Source organism: Ranitomeya variabilis, chromosome 1 (assembly GCF_051348905.1).
Source record: "Ranitomeya variabilis isolate aRanVar5 chromosome 1, aRanVar5.hap1, whole genome shotgun sequence".
In the NCBI taxonomy this organism is placed as follows: Eukaryota; Metazoa; Chordata; class Amphibia; order Anura; family Dendrobatidae; genus Ranitomeya; species Ranitomeya variabilis.
This window is the reverse complement of record NC_135232.1, coordinates 200,166,017-200,184,918: the sequence shown is the minus strand read 5'-3', so window position 1 is coordinate 200,184,918 and position 18,902 is coordinate 200,166,017. Positions and strand designations below refer to the sequence as shown.

Below are 18,902 nucleotides of genomic sequence, written 5' to 3'. Positions count from 1 at the left end.
CCAGGTGACAATATTGGAAGTTGTATTCAGCACCTGCTGTGTCCCTCCTGAGTAAAATAAAGAATTAATTGAAATAAAAATGGCGTGGGCTACCGTGCAATTTTCATAACCAGCAGATGGAAAGCCCATAGCTGGGGGCTGCTGTTGTTAATAATCTGGGAAAAGGGCAATATCCCATAAGGTTCCCAGGCTATTAACAACAGTTCACAGCTGTTTGCTTAGCCTATCCTAGTGAACTTACGAGGGTCCCTCTACTATAAATTAAAACCAGCAAAGGATAAACACACAGCCGTGAGTTGATATTAATAGCCTGGGAAGGGGTCAGAGATATTGCCTCACCCTCCCCCAGGCTACCAACATCAGCCCTCAGCCACCCCAGAAATGGTGCATCCATAAAATGAGCCAAATCTGGCACTTAGCCTTGCTCTTCCCACTTGCCCCGTGGTGGTGGCAAGAGGGGTAATAGTATTGGGGTTGATGTCACCTTTGTATTGTCAGGTAACATCAAGCCCAGGGATTAGTAATGGAGAGGTGTGTATAAGACGCCCCCATTACTAACCCCACTAAGTATTGAAATAAACATACAGCAAGCGTAAAATCCTTTTTTTTAAATATAACAAAACACCCTATTTGACACGTTTATTTAAAATTAAAATACAAAGTTATACTCACCTTATGCTTATTCCATTGAAGCCCTTGTCCCCTCATCTATGAACGATGTGGCCGAACTTGTTCACAGCTGAACACCTGATATCATAAAAGTTTAGTATATGAGTATATGTATATGCAGGGTCGGACTGACATCAGAGAATTCTCCAGTGGCTCTGGGGCTTTGACGGACCCCCGAGCATGATGCACAGTTGGCCAGCTGGTGTCAACTGAATCTGTGTCCTCGGACGCACATTCAGTTGAAATATATTGCCCCATCTCCGTTGCAATAGGCCGTCAACCTATCAGTGGCAGATGACTTACTTGTGTGCGCCCATCGCAGGTGACGCATGACAGTGACGTCACTGATGAATGGCATCACGGTCATAGTGGTTAGCAAACACCAGGTAGCTGCTTAGCCACACCCTTCCCGGGTAAGCCTGGTTCGTGGCACAGTGGGTTTACAATCCACATGTGTGATAGTTTGCTCAGGCCATGTACCCCACTGATCCCAATGCCCCATTGCACTCACAGTTGTATCAAGAGATGTCCTGCCAGCAAGATCAGCAGGACAAAATTGTTTCCTATCTGTGGACAGTGAATAGCCATCTGGAATCCCTGACGTTGGCTGCTTCATACAAGTTGCAGCCACTGAGGCCGTGACTACTCAGTCTGCAACTCATGCTCTTGGAGCCAAACTTCATCTGTCTGCAGCATCACATTATGACAGGGATCCTAAGTAGTGCCGTGGGTTGCTAAACCAGTGCACGCTGAACTATGAAATGTTGGCCCATCAGTTTCCCTCTGATCGGGCTAAAGTGGGATTCTTGATGTCCCACCTAGCAGGAAAGGCCCTAGCATGGCTTAACCCCTTGTGGGAGAGAGGTGTCCCTGTGACCTCGAATCTGCAGGCTTTCCTGGTGGCCTTTTGTAAAGTCTTTGATGAACTGGGTTGTGTATTTTTTTCTGCATCTTCCCTTCTCAGAACGTGTCAGTGAGGTTTGTCTGTAAGCCATAATGCCGTCCGTTTGTGCACCCTGTCTTCTGAACTTGGTTGGAACGACGAAGCTTTGGTGGTCACCTTTTGGGAGGATTGGTCCAGAAGGATTGAGGAAGAATTGTCTGGTGGAGACATCCCTGCTACTCTAGACAACCTGATTTTCTTGGCAATCTGGATTGATTTCAGGTTCCAGTAACGGACCAGAGAGGTTACCCATGAGAGGAAACTGTGGCATCTGGCTCCATCCTTCCAGAGATGGCTCGTTCCCTAGCTTTTTGAGACAGCTGTATTTTCTCTGAACCCATGCAGGTCGATTGTGTTAGGCTAACTGAGCAGCAGCTGGAACACTGTCGTGCCAAGGTATTGTGCTACTGCTGCGGTATCAAAGAACATCTCATCCGTTCTTGTCCTGAGAAGTCGGAAAAACTACAAAGTCTAGGGTCTGTAGGAGAAGCTACCCTGAGAGAGAGTAATTCCTCTCCACTGTTGACTCTGAATGTATCTGTGTCATGTGGAGGCGCCTGGTTTGTTGAGGCAGCCCACAAGTGTACATGTGTTGAGCAAGTAGAACTCCAGATTGAAATGCTTCATACGGAGATGCTCGTCTTCTATGTGTTGCCTGGTCTATTGCATCCACTTCTCTTGGGCCTTCCATGGTTGCAAACTCATGAGCCCATTCAGGACTGGAGATCTGGTGAGTTGCTTCATTGGGGACAGTCATGTCACAAGAGGTGACTGGTCCCTGTACCTCCACTTCGGCCGCCAGTAACGTCATATTCTCCACCAGGTCTGCCGTTCGCTGACTGGTCATGTGTTGACATCTCCAATAGAAAGGAAGCAGAGACATTACCTCCTCACAGACCAGGCAATTTCTCCATAGACATGCTCCCTGGATCCTCACTGTCTCAGGGAAGCATCCTCATGGACACCGGTGTGAAGATGGACCCAGAGAGGGTATCTTCAATTCTCTACTGACCAGCTAATGAGAACGTTAAAGTGTAAGCTCTTTCCAGGTCTTTCCTATCCACTGACCAAGAGGAAGAACTCCAATTTGCTTTTGATTCTTACAAGATGGTGGCTGGTCTGGCCAGACAGGGAGAGACTTTGAAATTCAAGGATCTTGGTATTACGCCTGCTTCGGTCTGTTCTGAGGATGTTTTGTTTGTGAGAAGCAACCTGGCCATAAAGAAGGTGAGAGATAAAACCTTTCTTCTAGTGAGTTGGAGAGAATGTGGCTCCGAAGAGAGATTGTGGGATTACAGGGAGAAATGGCATGCCCCACTTCTTCTGCAGTTTGCTTGCAGGCTTGAAGAAGAGGGGTCAGCTTCCTGTCACACACATGCCGCACAGGTGCTCCTCGATTCTTAAACTGTCAGAGCACACTTTGGAAATGCCCCAAGTCAATAGCTGGGAGGCATCAAGTGTATAAGGCACCCTCCCTAGTAACCATCTTGAATTAGTGTTGTGCGACTAGTCAGTTAACAAGTCCCCCATGTCTGAACCAGAACCTGTTCCTGAAACCAGTGTTGTCTCAACCAGAACCTGTCCCTGAAACCCGTGTTCTCTGAACCTGAACCTATTCCTGAAACCCGTGTTGTCTGAACCTGAACCTGTTGCTGAAACCTGTATTGTTTGAGTCACAACCTGTTCCTATCTGTCAACATTTGAATCAAATGAACCGCTATAGCAGGAGACCCAGGAGGACCCCAGTGCTTACACAGATACATAAAAAAGCTAGATCAGTTTTCCAAAATGTATGTGACTAAGCAAAAATCCTTCTGGGAAAACATCTTGTGGACAGATGAGGCCAAGATAGAGCTTTTTGGTAAAGCACATCATTCTACTGCTTACCGAAAATGGAATGAGGCCTACAAAGAAAAGAACACAGTACCTACAGTCAAATATAATGAAGGTTCAAACATGTTTTGGGGTTGTTTTGCAGCCTCTGGCACTGGGTGCCTTGACTGTGTGCAAGACATCATGAAATCTGAAGATTACCAAAGGATTTTGTGTCGCAATGTAGTGCCCTCTGTCAGAAAACTGGGTTTGCATCCTAGGTCATGGGTTTTCCAGCAGGACAATGACCCCAAAACAAGCTTCAAGCGGCACCAAGAAATGGATGGAAAAAAAGCGCTGAAGCGTTTGAAGTAGCCGCAATGAGTCCAGATCTAAATCCCATTGAACACCTGTGGAGAGATCTTAAAATTGCTGTAAGGAGAAGGCAAGCTTCAAATATGAGAACCTGGAGCAGTTTGCAAAAGAAGAGTGGTCCAAAATTCCAGTTGAAAGATGAAAGAAGCTTGCTGATGGTTATAGGAAGTGATTGATTGCAATTGTTTATTCCAAAGGGTGTGCAACCAAATATTAAGTTGAGGGTGCCAACAATTTTGTCCAGCCCATTATTGGGGTTTGTGTGAAATTATGTTCAATTTGACTTTCTTTCTCTGTTTTTTTGCGTTGTTCCAATACACACAAAGGAAATAAACATGTGCATAACAAAACATGTGTAATTACAATAATTTTCAAGAAGAAATAATTCATTTTTTTCTGGAACAATTTCAATGGTGCCAACACTTTCAGCAATATACCAAAAAATTACCGCACACTGTGTGCTGTGTGCTGTGATGAGGGAAGATGGCAGGTTTATGTGCCACCGGGAGTAACGTTATACCAGAAGTGCTGAGCCTGTGGCGTCCTGGATATCCTGCAAGAGCAGCACACCCGTGCCTAGTTCGATATGGTGTGCTGGAATGAAGGGGGATGGCGGGTTTATCCAGGACACCACAGGCTCAGCACTTCTGGTATAACGTTACTCCCGGCAGCACATAAACCTGCCATCTCTCCTCATCACAGCACACTACATCAAACTAGGCACTGGAGCGCCGCTCTTGTATGGTATCCAGGACACCACAGGCCCACCACGGACGTGACGGCCACCCCCCTTGGATGTCTACTAGTAATTAAGAGTTTTACGTCCTCTCAACGCCTTACACAAAGTGACAGGACCTATATTAAAGGGATTGTCCTCCTGCCCTCCTCTTTTGCCACTTGCATATATACATTCGGAAACCAAGTAACCCCATGAATAAAACCCTGGTGGGTCGAAACGTTGAGTTTCTATCTACACGTACTGCTCATATTACTCTGTGGCAACCTTTTTTTGTTATGGCAATAAATTTGTTGAACACTTTTGCATCATATCAATTCTGAGTGTGCGGTAATTTTTTGGTATATGACTTTTTGGGCCACATGGTCTGTTTTACCAGCACCTCCATGACTTTGACATGAGTGCACACCGTTATTCTCTTTTGTAACACTTTCAGCCATGACTATATATAGACTTAAAAATACATTTTCTATGTAAATAAAAGGCCTTTTTCTCTCAAATATTGTTTCCGGTGGATTGAATGTTCATTTCTCTACCACAAGCCGTCGCCAAAGGCGTTTCAGACTACGTGCGCAGACTACATGTAACAGCATCCGTCCAGTTCTTCAACATCCAGCATCTTCATCTCCAAGATTGTCTCAGGCCAGCTACCCAGACAGCTGCTGCAACACCTGGTTTGCATAATCAAAGAATTTATGCGCAAACTGTCAGAAACCGTCTCAGGGAAGCTAATCTCCATGCTCGTCGTACTCATCGGGGTCTCCACCTGATTGCAGTTTGTGGTCGTAACCGATTTGAGTTTGCCAATGCTCACGTTTTATGGCATCTGGCACTTTAGTGAAGTGTACTCTTCATGGATGAATCTCGGTTTTCAATGTACAGGGCAGACGGCAAACATTGTGTGGGTGAGAGGTTTGCTGATGTCAACGTTGCGAATCGAGCGGTCCATGGTAGCGGTGAAATTATGGTATGGGCAGGCGTATGTTATAGACAACAAACACGGGTGCATTTTATTGAAGCAATTTTGAATGCACAGAAATACGGTGACAAGATCCTGAGGCCCATTATTGAGCTATTCATCCATGACCATCACCTCATATTGCAACATGATAAAGCACAGACCCCTGTTGCAAAGATCTGTACACAATTCTAGGAAGCTGAAAACATCTCAGTTCTTAAATGGCCAGCATACTCACCAGACATGTCACCCACTGAGCATGCTTGGGATGCTCTGGATCGGCGTATACGACCGCATGTTCAAGTTCCTGCCAATATCCAGCAAGTTCGCACAGCCGTTGAAAGATGAGCGGACCAATCCACAGGCCACATTCACCAACCTGATTACCTCTATGCGAAGGAGATGTGTTGCACTGCGTAAGGCAAATGGTGGTCATACCAGATACTGGCTGGTTTTCTGACCTCCCCAATACTGTAAAACTGCATGTTTTAGAATGGTCTTTTATTGTGGCCACCCAGAGGCACACCTATGCAATAATCATGCTGTCTAATCAGCATCTTGATATGCTACACATGAGGTGAATGGATTATCTCAGCAAAGGAGAAATGCTCACTTAGGCCCCTTTCACATGTACGTGTGTAGGTGTCTCCGGTATGTGGGAAAACTGTCACCACACGTACTGGAGACACCTACACACGTAGACCCATTCAAATGTATGGGTCTTTGCATATGTCAGTGTGTTTCCATGGACCGTGTGTCCGTGGGCAAAAAAACGCTGACATGTCAGTTTTTTACCATCAGCACGAACGGCAAAACGTGTCACACACGTGCACACGGAGAACACACATTGATGTCCTCCATGTGACACGCATCGGCACCGAGGAAGAAGTGCTACAGTAAGTGCTGTTCCCTGGCGGCAGGTGCTGAAGCCGGCTCTCATCATTCTCACCTGATCTGCCGGCAAGCAGAGGAGAATGATGAGCATTATATTAAAGTCCGAACGATGACAGCAGGTGGGGGCTTTTGGGACTCTTACCCCATCATCCTACTCCTGCTGCCGCTAATAACAGTGGTTTTCAGCCAGGACATTCGCATCTTGGCACCGTCCAGGTTGAAAACTATTTAGCCCCCAGACATGGATTATAGCGTGGGACACAACGACGGACAGGTATGGTATATTGTTGCTTTTTTATTTTATTTTTATTACAGGAGATTGAGGGCTTTGGGGAATTAGGTGTTGCAGTAAGTATGGTTTAATTTAGAATATTAAAGGAGTCTGTGTAAATTTTTCAAATAAAGCATTTTATTCTGGCTGTGTCTGTATTTAACATATAACTATAGGATTAGTAATGGAGAGGTGTCTTATAGATTTGTGTACAATATGTGAGAGGAAAAGGCCTTTTGTGTACAATGAAAAAGCCTTACATCTTTCAGTTTAGCTCATGAAAAATGGAGGCAAAAAAAAGTGTTGGGTTTATATTTTTGTTCAGTGTATATATAATTATAGTGCTTTGGAACAAAGCACTATACTGTTATTCCACCGTGGTAAACTTCTTCTTATTCTTATTATTCAGTCCGCACGTAATGCGGCCCGAACCGCTAAACTCACAGACTCCAGTGAGGTGTCATTTCGAAGCCAGCGTCCCCAAGAGGTGTGCTAAGTATTTTTCGTGCCGATCGGATTTGTAGTTTTTGCGCAATTTGTGTTTGAAAAAAGTCTTTCAATGCGTTTCAATAGAGAAATTTTCCTATACGTTTATAATGGGCTGGTTTCTGAGGCAATTTCTAAAAATAACTGCCACCTGGCCGATTAGCTCATTGATATGCGCAGTCAGACACAGTTACTATGCCAACGCCTATGAAGTCTACATCAGCTCACCAGGTCACAAGTTTTGTCAGATAATATCAGCTCTTAAAGTGACAGTACAGCACAATTCCAAACCACTATCCGTAGTCTTATAATTATTAGACTGTGGCCCGATTCTAACTCATCGGGTATTCTAGAATATGTATGTCCACGTAGTATATTGCACAGCCACACAGTACAAAGCGCAGAGCCACGCAGTACACAGCGCAGAGCCACGCAGTACACAGCGCAGAGCCGCGCAGTACACAGCGCAGAGCCGCGCAGTATAAAGCGCAGAGCCGTGCAGTACACAGCGCAGAGCCGCGCAGTATAAAGCGCAGAGCCACGCAGTATAAAGCGCAGAGCCGTGCAGTATAAAGCGCAGAGCCGTGCAGTACACAGCGCAGAGCCGCGCAGTACACAGCGCAGAGCCGTGCAGTACACAGCGCAGAGCCGTGCAGTATAAAGCGCAGAGCCGTGCAGTACACAGCGCAGAGCCGCGCAGTACACAGCGCAGAGCCGCGCAGTACACAGCGCAGAGCCGCGCAGTACACAGCGCAGAGCCGCGCAGTACACAGCGCAGAGCCATGCAGTACACAGCGCAAAGCCGCGCAGTATAAAGCGCAGAGCCGCGCAGTACACAGCGCAGAGCCGCGCAGTATAAAGCGCAGAGCCACGCAGTATAAAGCGCAGAGCCGTGCAGTACACAGCGCAGAGCCGCGCAGTACACAGCGCAGAGCCGCGCAGTACACAGCGCAGAGCCGCGCAGTACACAGCGCAGAGCCATGCAGTACACAGCGCAAAGCCGCGCAGTATAAAGCGCAGAGCCGCGCAGTACACAGCGCAGAGCCGCGCAGTACACAGCGCAGAGCCGCGCAGTACACAGCGCAGAGCCGCGCAGTACACAGCGCAGAGCCGCGCAGTATAAAGCGGAGAGCCGCGTAGTACACAGCGCAGAGCCGCGCAGTACACAGCACAGAGCCGCGCAGTACACAGCGCAGAGCCACGCAGTACACAGCGCAGAGCCGAGCAGTACACAGCGCAGAGCCGCGCAGTACACAGTGCAGAGCCGCGCAGTACACAGCACAGAGCCGCGTAGTACACAGCGCAGAGCCGAGCAGTACACAGCGCAGAGCCGCGCAGTACACAGCGCAGAGCCACGCAGTACACAGCACAGAGCCGCGTAGTACACAGCGCAGAGCCGAGCAGTACACAGCGCAGAACCGCGCAGTACACAGCACAGAGCCGCGCAGTACACAGCGCAGAGCCGCGCAGTACACAGCGCAGAGCCGCGCAGTATAAAGCGGAGAGCCGCGCAGTACACAGTGCAGAGCCGAGCAGTACACAGCGCAGAGCTGCGCAATACACAGCGCAGAGCCGCGCAGTACACAGCGCAGAGCCGCGCAGTACACAGCGCAGAGCCGCGCAGTACACAGCGCAGAGCCGCGCAGTACACAGCGCAGAGCCGCGCAGTATAAAGCGGAGAGCCACGCAGTACACAGCGCAGAGCCGAGCAGTACACAGCGCAGAGCCGCGCAGTACACAGCACAGAGCCGCGCAGTACACAGCGCAGAGCCGCGCAGTACACAGCGGAGAGCCGCGCAGTACACAGCGCAGAGCCGAGCAGTACACAGCGCAGAGCCGCGCAGTACACAGCGCAGAGCCGCGCAGTACACAGCGCAGAGCCGCGCAGTACACAGCGGAGAGCCGCGCAGTACACAGCGCAGAGCCGCGCAGTACAGAGCGCAGAGCCGCGCAGTATAAAGCGCAGAGCCGCGCAGTACACAGCGCAGAGCCGCGCAGTACACAGCGCAGAGCCGCGCAGTACACAGTGCAGAGCCGCGCAGTACACAGCACAGAGCCGCGCAGTACACAGCGCAGAGCCACCCAGTATACAGCGCAGAGCCGCGCAGTACACAGCGTAGAGCCACGCAGTACGCAGCGCAGAGCCGCGCAGTATACAGCGCAGAGCCGCGTAGTATACTGTGCAGAGCCCCGCAGTAAACAGCGCAGAGCCGCGCAGTACACAGCGTAGAGCCACGCAGTATGCAGCGCAGAGCCGCGCAGTATACAGTGCAGAGCCCCGCAGTATACAGCGCAGAGCCGCGCAGTACAAAGCGCAGAGCCGCGCAGTATACAGCGCAGAGCCGCGCAGTATACAGCGCAGAACGCGCAGTACACAGTGCAGAGCCGCGCAGTACACAGCGCAGAGCCGTGCAGTACACAGCGCAGAGCCGCGCAGTATACAGCGCAGAGCCGCGCAGTATACAGCGCAGAGCCGCGTAGTATACAGCGCAGAGCCGCGTAGTATACAGCGCAGAGCCGCGTAGTATACAGCGCAGAGCCACGCAGTATACAGCGCAGAGCCACGCAGTATACAGCACAGAGCCACGTAGTTATACTGCCCAGTCACGTAGTATATTGTCCAGTCACATAGTATACTGCATATCCCTGTTAAAAAAAAAAAAGAATTAAAATAAAAAAGTTACATACTCACCTCCTGGAGCGGCCGGTATCTGATGGTTGTTGCACCTCCTAGAGCGGCCGGTACACGATGCTTGTTGCACCTGGAGTGGCCGGTACCCGATGCTTGTTGCGCGCTCCGGTCCCAAGAGTGCATTGCGGTCTCACGAGATGATGACGTAGCGGTGTTGTGAGACAGAAAGACGGAAGTGCCCTTAGACAATTATATAGTAGATTACCCCGCTCACCAAATCGGACCCCGAGGGGCCCGGCTCACCAAATCAGACCCAGAGTGACCCCGCCCCCTAAATCAGTCCCAGAGTGACCCCGCCCACCAAATCGGACCCAGAGTGGCTCCGCCCACCAAATCGGACCCAGAGTGACCCCTTCCACCAAATCAGACCCAGAGTGACCCCTTCCACCAAATCGGACCCAGAGTGACCCCTTCCACCAAATCAGGCCCAGAGTGACCCCGCCCACCAAATCGGACCCAGAGTGACCCCACCCACCAAATCGGACCCTGAGGTGCCCAGCCCACCAAATCAGACCCTGAGGTGCCCAGCCCACCAAATCGGACCGAGTGACCCCACCCACCAAATTGGTCCCTAAGGTGCCCCGCCCACCAAATCGGACCCAGAGTGGCTCCGCCCACCGAATCGGACCCAGAGTGGCCGCGCCCACAGAATCGGACCAAAAGTGACCCCGCCCACCGAATCGGACCTAGATTTACCCCGCCCACAAAATCAGACCCAGATTGACCCAACCCACCAAATCGGACCGCCTGAGGGGCACCCAAGTGTCAAAGTCTTGCAGGGGCAGCCCGGGCACCATTCCAAAGCACTATCTGTAGTTCCTTCAGGAAATACCCATCTAGTTTTCTTATACTGTTCATGTTCATTTTTAAATGTTTCACTGATCAATGTGTTTGCATCAGGCTGTATAAAATAGTAGCTTGTTGAATATATGCACGGCTACCTGAGTGAGACCTAAAATATGGTCATGTAGGTCATAGAAAACTGAATAAAATGATACCTTGATAACTGTGATCCAATGTTTTCTTATTTATATAAGAAAAATATGGATTTCTCTGGAATAAGACATATCTCAGATATTGAGGTGCCATTTTATTCAGCTTCCTATGACCTACATGCCCATATAGACGGCTTAGGAGGGTTGACACTACTGACAGATTCCTTTTAGGTTGTGCAATTTTTATGTACTTTAGCCAGGCCTCATTCAGACATCAGTATTTTTCAGGTACGCAAAAAAATGGTACCGGAGTTCATCAGTGTTTTTCACGAATGAATAAATAAATGACAAAGCTTCTATCCTTTGTAATATGAATCATGATGCCATCCGTGTGCTATACATGTTTTTCCCAGACCCATAGTCTCATATTGGCTCTTTTCATCCGTGCTGATGGAAAAAAAACAAAACGGACATTTCTACGAGTTTTGTACAGACACAAAGTTCAAGTTCGCGAAAGAACACAGACACATGAACAGCGGCATAGATTATAATGGGGATGTGCTGTATGCATGTAAAATATGGAGATAACATGAAACCTTAGGTTTTGTAGTCAAGTCTCATGTAAATGTACTCGTGGAGTGGATTCACACATTGAGTCTTTGCTTCAAGATTTCAGTTGCATAATCGTTCCAGAAATCTAAACATAGTATAGTATAATTTTATTATAAAAACCTTATTCATTAAAGTGTAAAACAATCTGCTCTGCTTTTCAAAATGCCGCTAATTATTTAATCGATCACAATGCAGAGTGAAATCCGTTGCTAAACTATTTATTTTACTCACTTATATAGCGCCATTAATTCTAATTCCGCAGCGCTTTACATATATTATCATCACTGTCCCCAATGGGGCTCATTTGAACCCTGCGCTGCAAGGCTGCAGTGCTAACCACTGAGCCATGGTAATTATTATATGTTGTCTGACTGTAGTGTCACAAATGTTATGTAGTGGAGCTGTGTCTTTTGCTTACTCCATGGTAGTTTGTTCAGTAATTAATTGGATTATATCAGTGTTCCCCAACTCCAGTCCTCAGGGCCAGCCAACAGGTCATGTTATCAGGATTCCCTTAGTATTGCACAGGTGATGGAATTATTGCCTGTGAAGGTGATGCAATTATCACCTGGTTCATACTGAGGAATTCGTGAAAACATGACCTGTTGGTGGCCCTGGAGGACTGGAGTTGGAGACCACTGGATGACATGACGAAGCTGTTTCTCTGTAGGCCGAGTGGTTATTAGACTCCACATTACTAGACCTGGTAAATCACACTGGATTCTGTATAAGTTATGTTTGCTCTTCTATGCATTGTGCTCGGCAGTGAAGTGACCTGGGAGGGCTCCCTCAGGTAACGTGTCACTTAGCCTCCAGCACAACCACTCCCAGGAAACTTGCTGCACACCTTCACCGTGTTGTATAGGAGCGGACAGTGCTGGACGGCTATGGGGCCTATTCCCACCAGAACAGACAGATATGACTGTCCTTACACTGGGAGCAGCACCTGATTCCACTCTGGGTTTCCTATTCTATTTCCGCCTTCCTGACTGTAGAATACTCAGTAATGGCCATAGAACCTGCTCCGGTGAGTAGCCGCAGGATTTCTACACTGCTACAGCATTCTGCATGCAGGCACACACCCGGTCTATACACAGTCTACTCAAGGTATAATATTGCAGAAAATCCATGGAAAAAGCATAAATGCCACCTGGCAGCTCACACTAAACATGACAGCTGTGCAATTTCCTTGAGATGTACAAGTTCAGAGGGCCTTAACTTGACAGACTCCTTCACACAGGGATTTATAGTGGCTTTATAATAAACCATGTATGTATGTAAAAAACAAAAACAAATTTAGTGTGTAGTTTTTTTGTTTCAGTGGGGTAACACTAACCACGTTGAGATCAGTTTCTCCAATGCAAGTCTATAGGTCTGTGAAAAAAGTCGGACAGATGTACGCTGTCTGTTATTAAATATTTCATTTAGGAAGGTACAAAAACCTTCATTTTTTATTTTTTTCCATCTGAGAAAAACTGATAAAACACTAATGAAAATTGGATGTTCACACGCTCAGTATTTTACCTCAGTATTTGTAAGCCAAAACCAGGAATGGAACAATCAGAGGAAAAGTAGAATAGAAACATATCACCACTTCTGGATTTATCACCCACTCCTGGTTTTAGCTTACAAATACTGATAAAAATACTGAATGTGTGAACGTGGCCTAAAATAAAAATGACTAACGGCTGAATGAGGCCTGAGGAACAGAGAGCAGAGCAAAGAGTAACCGTAACACAATGTATCAGGATCCCTTGCAGAAGTCAGGTGCCCACAATCTGGAACTAGCAGCGCTTTGGACGCAGGTATGTTCGCTGTGTCCAAAGCGCGGCCATCTACTGAACGCAGGTAAATCCACATGTGATCACTGAACTGTGCGGATTTACCACATCCAATACATTCTATTGATGCAACTTCTCTTGCGGAGTGTCCACATGTCTGTCTCCACGGGTGATCCGCGGGCGTCACGCATAGTGGACATGGGATTTTTAGAAATCCCATCCACAATTCTGTCACAGCTGGCCGCTGCTATTTTAACGCTGCATAAATAACCAGCGTCAAACCTGCAGCAGTTCCTGATCGTGTGCACATAACCGAACAGTTTTGTTGCAAAAAATATATGTATAGTATGTAAAAAAAAAAATAAACATTTTTAAATTTAAACAAGTTCAAATAACCCCCCCATTCAAAATAAACCCCCCCACACATTTGGTATCTCTGAGTTCAGAAATGTCCAATATATCAAAATATAAAGTAAATTAATCCAATCGGTACACAGGAGTAATGAGAAAAAAAAATCAGAACTCCAGAATTCCCTTTTCTTTCAGGATCTGTGTACTTGTGATGACCTGGAGAATCATACTGGCAGGTCAGTTTTAGCATTTAGTGAACATGGTTTAAAAAAAAAAAAAAAAGCTATTGTGGAATTACACTTGTTTTGCAGTTTCACTGCACTTGACATTCTCCCCCCCCCCCCCATTTTCAAGTACACTATATAGTAAAATTAATGGTGTGATAAAAAAAACCATAACCCGTCCTGCAAAAAATAAGCCCTCATATGGCTATATTAACGGAAAAATAACAAATATATGGCACTGGGAAGTCGGGGAGCAAAAAATGAAAACACAAACACGGAAAATTGCAAGGGGTGAAGAAAATCGTGGTCCCTGAGTTTGTTAGAAAAAAGAAACAAATCTCACTTTACCTACCATCCCTGGTTCCACTGCCGAGCCTCGGCCGTTACTACCAATGTTTGGTATTGGCTGCAGCCGACCACTAAGTTCAGCGGCTCTGAGCAGAGCTCTCTGTCTTTTTTAATAAGAAACTGTGTCATGAACTGGGATTTTCAGAAAGTGGACAACCCCTTTAACTGTAAATCGACACTTAGTGAATGATGGGAGTCATGGCTGTATTGATGACAAATAGTGATGAGCGAGAGTGCTCATTCCTCGAGTTTTCTGAGCATGCTCGGCTCTTCTCTGAGTATCCTGGGTGTGCTCGTAGATTATGTTTGTGTTCCTGCAGCTGCATGATTTGCGGCTGTTAGGGTATGTGCACACGTTGCAGATTCCATTGTGGATTTTTCCTCGAAGATTCTGCAGAATCCGCAGGTAAAATGACCTGCGTTTTACCTGCAGGTTTTCTGCTGATTTTGTGCAGGTTTTGTTCGGATTTCGCTTGCGTTTTTACACCTACGGATTCCTCTAATGGAATAGGTGTAAAACGCTGCAAATTCTGCACAAAGAATTGACATGCTGCGGAAAATAATCTGTTGCGTTTCCGCGCTGAATTTTTGGCAGCATGTGCACAGCGGGTTTGGTTTTCTATAGGTTTACATGGTACTGTACGCCGCATGGAAAACTGCTGCGGGTCCGCAGCCAAATCCACAACGTGTGCACATAGCCTTAGACAACCTGAACACATGCAGAGATTGCCTGTTTGTTAGGGAATCCTCTCATGTATTCAGGCTGTCTAGCAGCCGCAAATCATGCAGCTGTGGGGACACAAGCCTAATCTACGAGGATGCCCAAGATACTCAGAGAACACCCGAGCATGCATGAAATCCCGAGTAACGAGCACACTCGCTCATCACTAATGACAAACTATTAAAATGACCCCCCCCCCCCGCAAGGTTAAGACCATTGTACTAGCATATGACAGTAAATATAAAGACCAAACTGAAAAGTATTCAAAAAAGATTCAGTGTACAGTAATCATAACTATTATCTATTGTTATTTTTATTTTATTTAGCTTTCTTTTTTTAATAGCTTGATACATGCACTGCTCACTTGAAGACGTGTTTGCAGAACATTCACAAGGTAATGATATATACTTTTTTTAATTTTACACTGCTCAAAAAAATAAAGGGAATACTCAAATATCACATCCTAGATCTGAATGAATGAAATATTCTCACTGAATACTTTGTTCTGTACAAAGTTGAATGTGCTGACAACAAAATCACACAAAAATCATCAATGGAAATCAAATTTATTAACCCATGGAGATCTGGATTTGGAATCCTACTCAAAATCAAAGTGGAAAATCCAATTACAGGCTGATCCATCTTCAATGGAAATTCGTCATGACAAGGAAATGATGATCAGTAGTGTGTGTGGCCTCCACGTGCCTGTATGACCTCCCTACAATGTCTGGGCATGCTCCTGATGAGGCAGCGGATGGTCTCCTGAGGGATCTCCTCCCAGACCTGGACTAAAGCATCCACCAACTCCTAGACAGTCTGTGGTGCAACGTGACGTTGGTGGATGGTGCGAGACATGATGTCCCAGATGCGTTCAATTCGATTCAGGTCTGGGGAACGGGCGGGCCAGTCCATAGCTTCAATGCCTTCATCTTGCAGGAACTGCTGACACACTCCAGCCACATGAGGTCTGGCATTGTCCTGCATTAGGAGGAACCCAGGGCCAACCGCACCAGCATATGGTCTCACAAGGGGTCTGAGGATCTCGGTACCTAATGGAAGTAAGGCTACCTCTGGCGAGCACATGGAGGGCTGAGCGGCCCTCCAAAGAAATGCCACCCCACACCATTACTGACCCAGTGCCAAATTGGTCATGCTGAAGGATGTTGCAGGCAGCAGATCGCTCTCCACGGCATCTCCAGACTCTGTCACGTCTGTCACGTGCTCAGTGTGAACCTGCTTACATCTGTGAATAGCACAGGGCGCTAGTGGTGAATTTGCCAATCCTGGTGTTCTGTGGCAAATGCCAAGCGTCCTGCACGGTGTTGGGCTGTGAGCATAACCCCCATCTGTGGACATTGGGCACTCAGATCATCCTCATGGAGTCGGTTTCTAACCGTTTGTGCAGACACATGTGTGATGCCTGCCAGGGCCATGGGGCACTCGGTATCGGGTCCGGTACTTAAGGGGACGTGTCACGGCGGCGAACCGATCCGTGGCTCTGAGCGCCCATGTAAAAGGGAAATTGATTAAAGTTTATGTTCGTGACGCCACCTGTAGTATTCGGTCAGTCGGGGCCGACGCTGCTTAAAGGGGTCCTCTGGGGTGATGTTATGGCAGCTAGATGGTATAACTTCTCACAGGTGAAGTAGGTCCCCAGGGCTCCCGATGTATAGGTGAAGATGGTGAGAAGTGCAGTGAAGAACAAGGACACAGGTTTGCAGTCTCTTTACCTGGTTTACTGTAGCTTCAGGCAACCGCAGTCCAGGGCACCAGACAACAGGTACAGGCAGGGTCCGGGCAGCTTGGAAGCGAATCTAGAGTCCTCTGACCAGGTGGAGGTAAAAGCCTTCCCCAAAGCGCGGTGGTATTGTAGTCCCTTACTGCTTAAGGCTTCTAATAAGGTCCTCACAGTTTCTCTCTGTCCTCCATATAGGTTAGGACCCAACCTGTATGACAGGTGAACTGGGCCTTTATCAAGACGGACAGGTGATTTACAATCCAGGTGTCCTGCCGGTTTAAGCCATGCCACTTTAGAGTTCAGCACGGCCACGGTCTTCCAGCTACCGGAATCTGCGCTAGCCAGGGAGATAACACCAGTGGAGCAGAGCTGTGAAGTGGCTATTCTCCTGTGCTTTCTTTCTCCTGCACTCGTTCTACAAGTTGTTCGTTCCTTCTGTTCTCTTCCTCCAGGAGCTGTAGTACCTCAGACTACACAGCTCCTTCAGACCTTCCGACACTATATGTCTGCCTGCTCTCTTCTCTGTCCTTTGACAGAATCCGCTCTATCTTCCTCTCCAGCCAGAATATAAAAGGTAGTTCACCCTTAATCAGGGTTCAGAGCTTCCCCTTCTGGCCTGGAGTATGAACGTGTTGTATGTAAGTGATTACCTGGTGAAAGTTATCCTTCATCGCTTCCAAGCGAGACATCTCTCTCCCCAAGGGGAAAGCGGTGCCACTGTGACAACCAGGACCCTGGGGCGTCACACATGCACATTTGTGGCATGCTGTAGGTCATTTTGCAGGGCTCTGGCAGTGCTCCTCCTGTTCCTCCTTGCACAAAGACTGAGGTAACGGTTCTGCTGCTGGGTTGTTGCCCTGCTATGGCACCCTCCACATCTCCTGGTGTACTGGCCTGTCTCCTGGTAGCGCATGCAGCCTTTGGTCACTATGCTGACAGACACAGAAAACCTTCTTGCCACAGCTCGCATTGATGTGCCATCCTGGATGAGCTGCACTACCTGAGCCACTTGTGTGGGTTGTAGAGTTAATCTCATTCTACCATGAGTGTGAAAGCACAGCCAACATTCAAAAGTGACCAAAACATCAGCCAGAAAGCATTGGTACTGAGATGTGGTCTGTGGTCCCCACCTGCAGAACCACTCCTTTATTGTGTCTTGATAATTGCCAATAATTTCCACCTGTTGTCTATTCCATTTGCAGAACAGCATGTGAAATTGATTGTCAAACACTGTTGCTTCCTAAGTGGACAGTTTGATTTCACAGAAGTTTGATTTACTTGGAGTTATATTCTGTTGTTTAAGTGTCCCCTTTATTTTTTTGAGCAGTGTATATTTTTCAAATACGTTATCCACATAATTAATGTGAAATGTACAACTATATTTTAAATGTGCTGCCTGCTAGTAGCATAGGATACCACCAGCTGGGCTCTGTAGAAATGCTGGTGCCCTTTCAGATTAATGTATGTTTAATGTAATGGCATCTTGTACTTTTTAATTACACATAGGTTCCCCCTGCAACTATAACTTTAATTGAACATGTTACAATCTTATTAATATGTCCTATGTATTGATACACTATTACTTTCCTTTCCTGCCAGGCCTTAAAAGGAATCTGTCAGCAGGTTTTTGCTACCTCATCTGAGAGCAGTATTATGTAGGTAAAGAGAAGCTGAATCTTAGATTACTGGGAGCAGCCGTTTTGACACACAGCTTTTAGATTTAGAGAGAAGCAGAGCTGAGAAAGCTAACTCCACTCACACCAGACTCTGTGTACAAAGTCCATAGACAGTGAGCTGCTTAGTTGCAGGACTAATCCAGCAAAGTTAGGCCTCTTTCACACTAGCGTCGTGCACTGCACGTCGCTATGCGTCGTTCTGTAGAAAAAACGCATCCTGCAAAATTGCTTGCAGGATGCGTTTTTTTCAACATAGACTGGAATTAGCGACGCAGTGCGACGCATTGCCACACGTCGCAACCGTCGTGTGACAGTTGCGTCGGACCGTCGGCACAAAAAAAGTTACATGTAATGGTTTTTTGTGCGTCGATAGCGTCTTTTCCGACCGCCCATGCGCGGCCGGAACTCCGCCCCTGCCTCCCCGCACATCACAATGGGGCAGCGGATGCGATGTAAAACAGCATCCGCTGCCCCCGTTGTGCGGCGCTTCCATACTATGCGTCGCTGCGCTGCAACGTCGCATAGCGACGTGCAGTGCACGACGCTAGTGTGAAAGTAGCCTTAGTAAACAGCAGGCACTTTGACAAGTGACACATCCCTGATATCTGTTTTCCAGCCTAAATCTTCAAATTACATAGCAAAAACCTGCTGGCAGATTCCCTTTACGTTATAGTATGACA

At 47.3% G+C, this 18,902-nt stretch overlaps 1 protein-coding gene across 4 annotated transcripts in view; it reads left to right on the top strand.

The window, feature by feature from the left end:
* LOC143808843 (synergin gamma-like) overlaps window positions 1–18,902 on the top strand; it is a 28,490-nt gene that overhangs the window by 1,687 nt on the left and 7,901 nt on the right. For 2 of the 4 annotated variants that reach the window (XM_077291963.1, XM_077291982.1), the window contains exon 2: window positions 15,152–15,202. In XM_077291963.1, coding sequence (XP_077148078.1) covers window positions 15,152–15,202 — 51 coding nt within the window. Of the gene's footprint in view, window positions 1–12,207; window positions 12,411–15,151; window positions 15,203–18,902 lie in introns of those variants that run through there. The other 2 variants (XM_077291954.1, XM_077291972.1) reach the window with 2 other exon arrangements.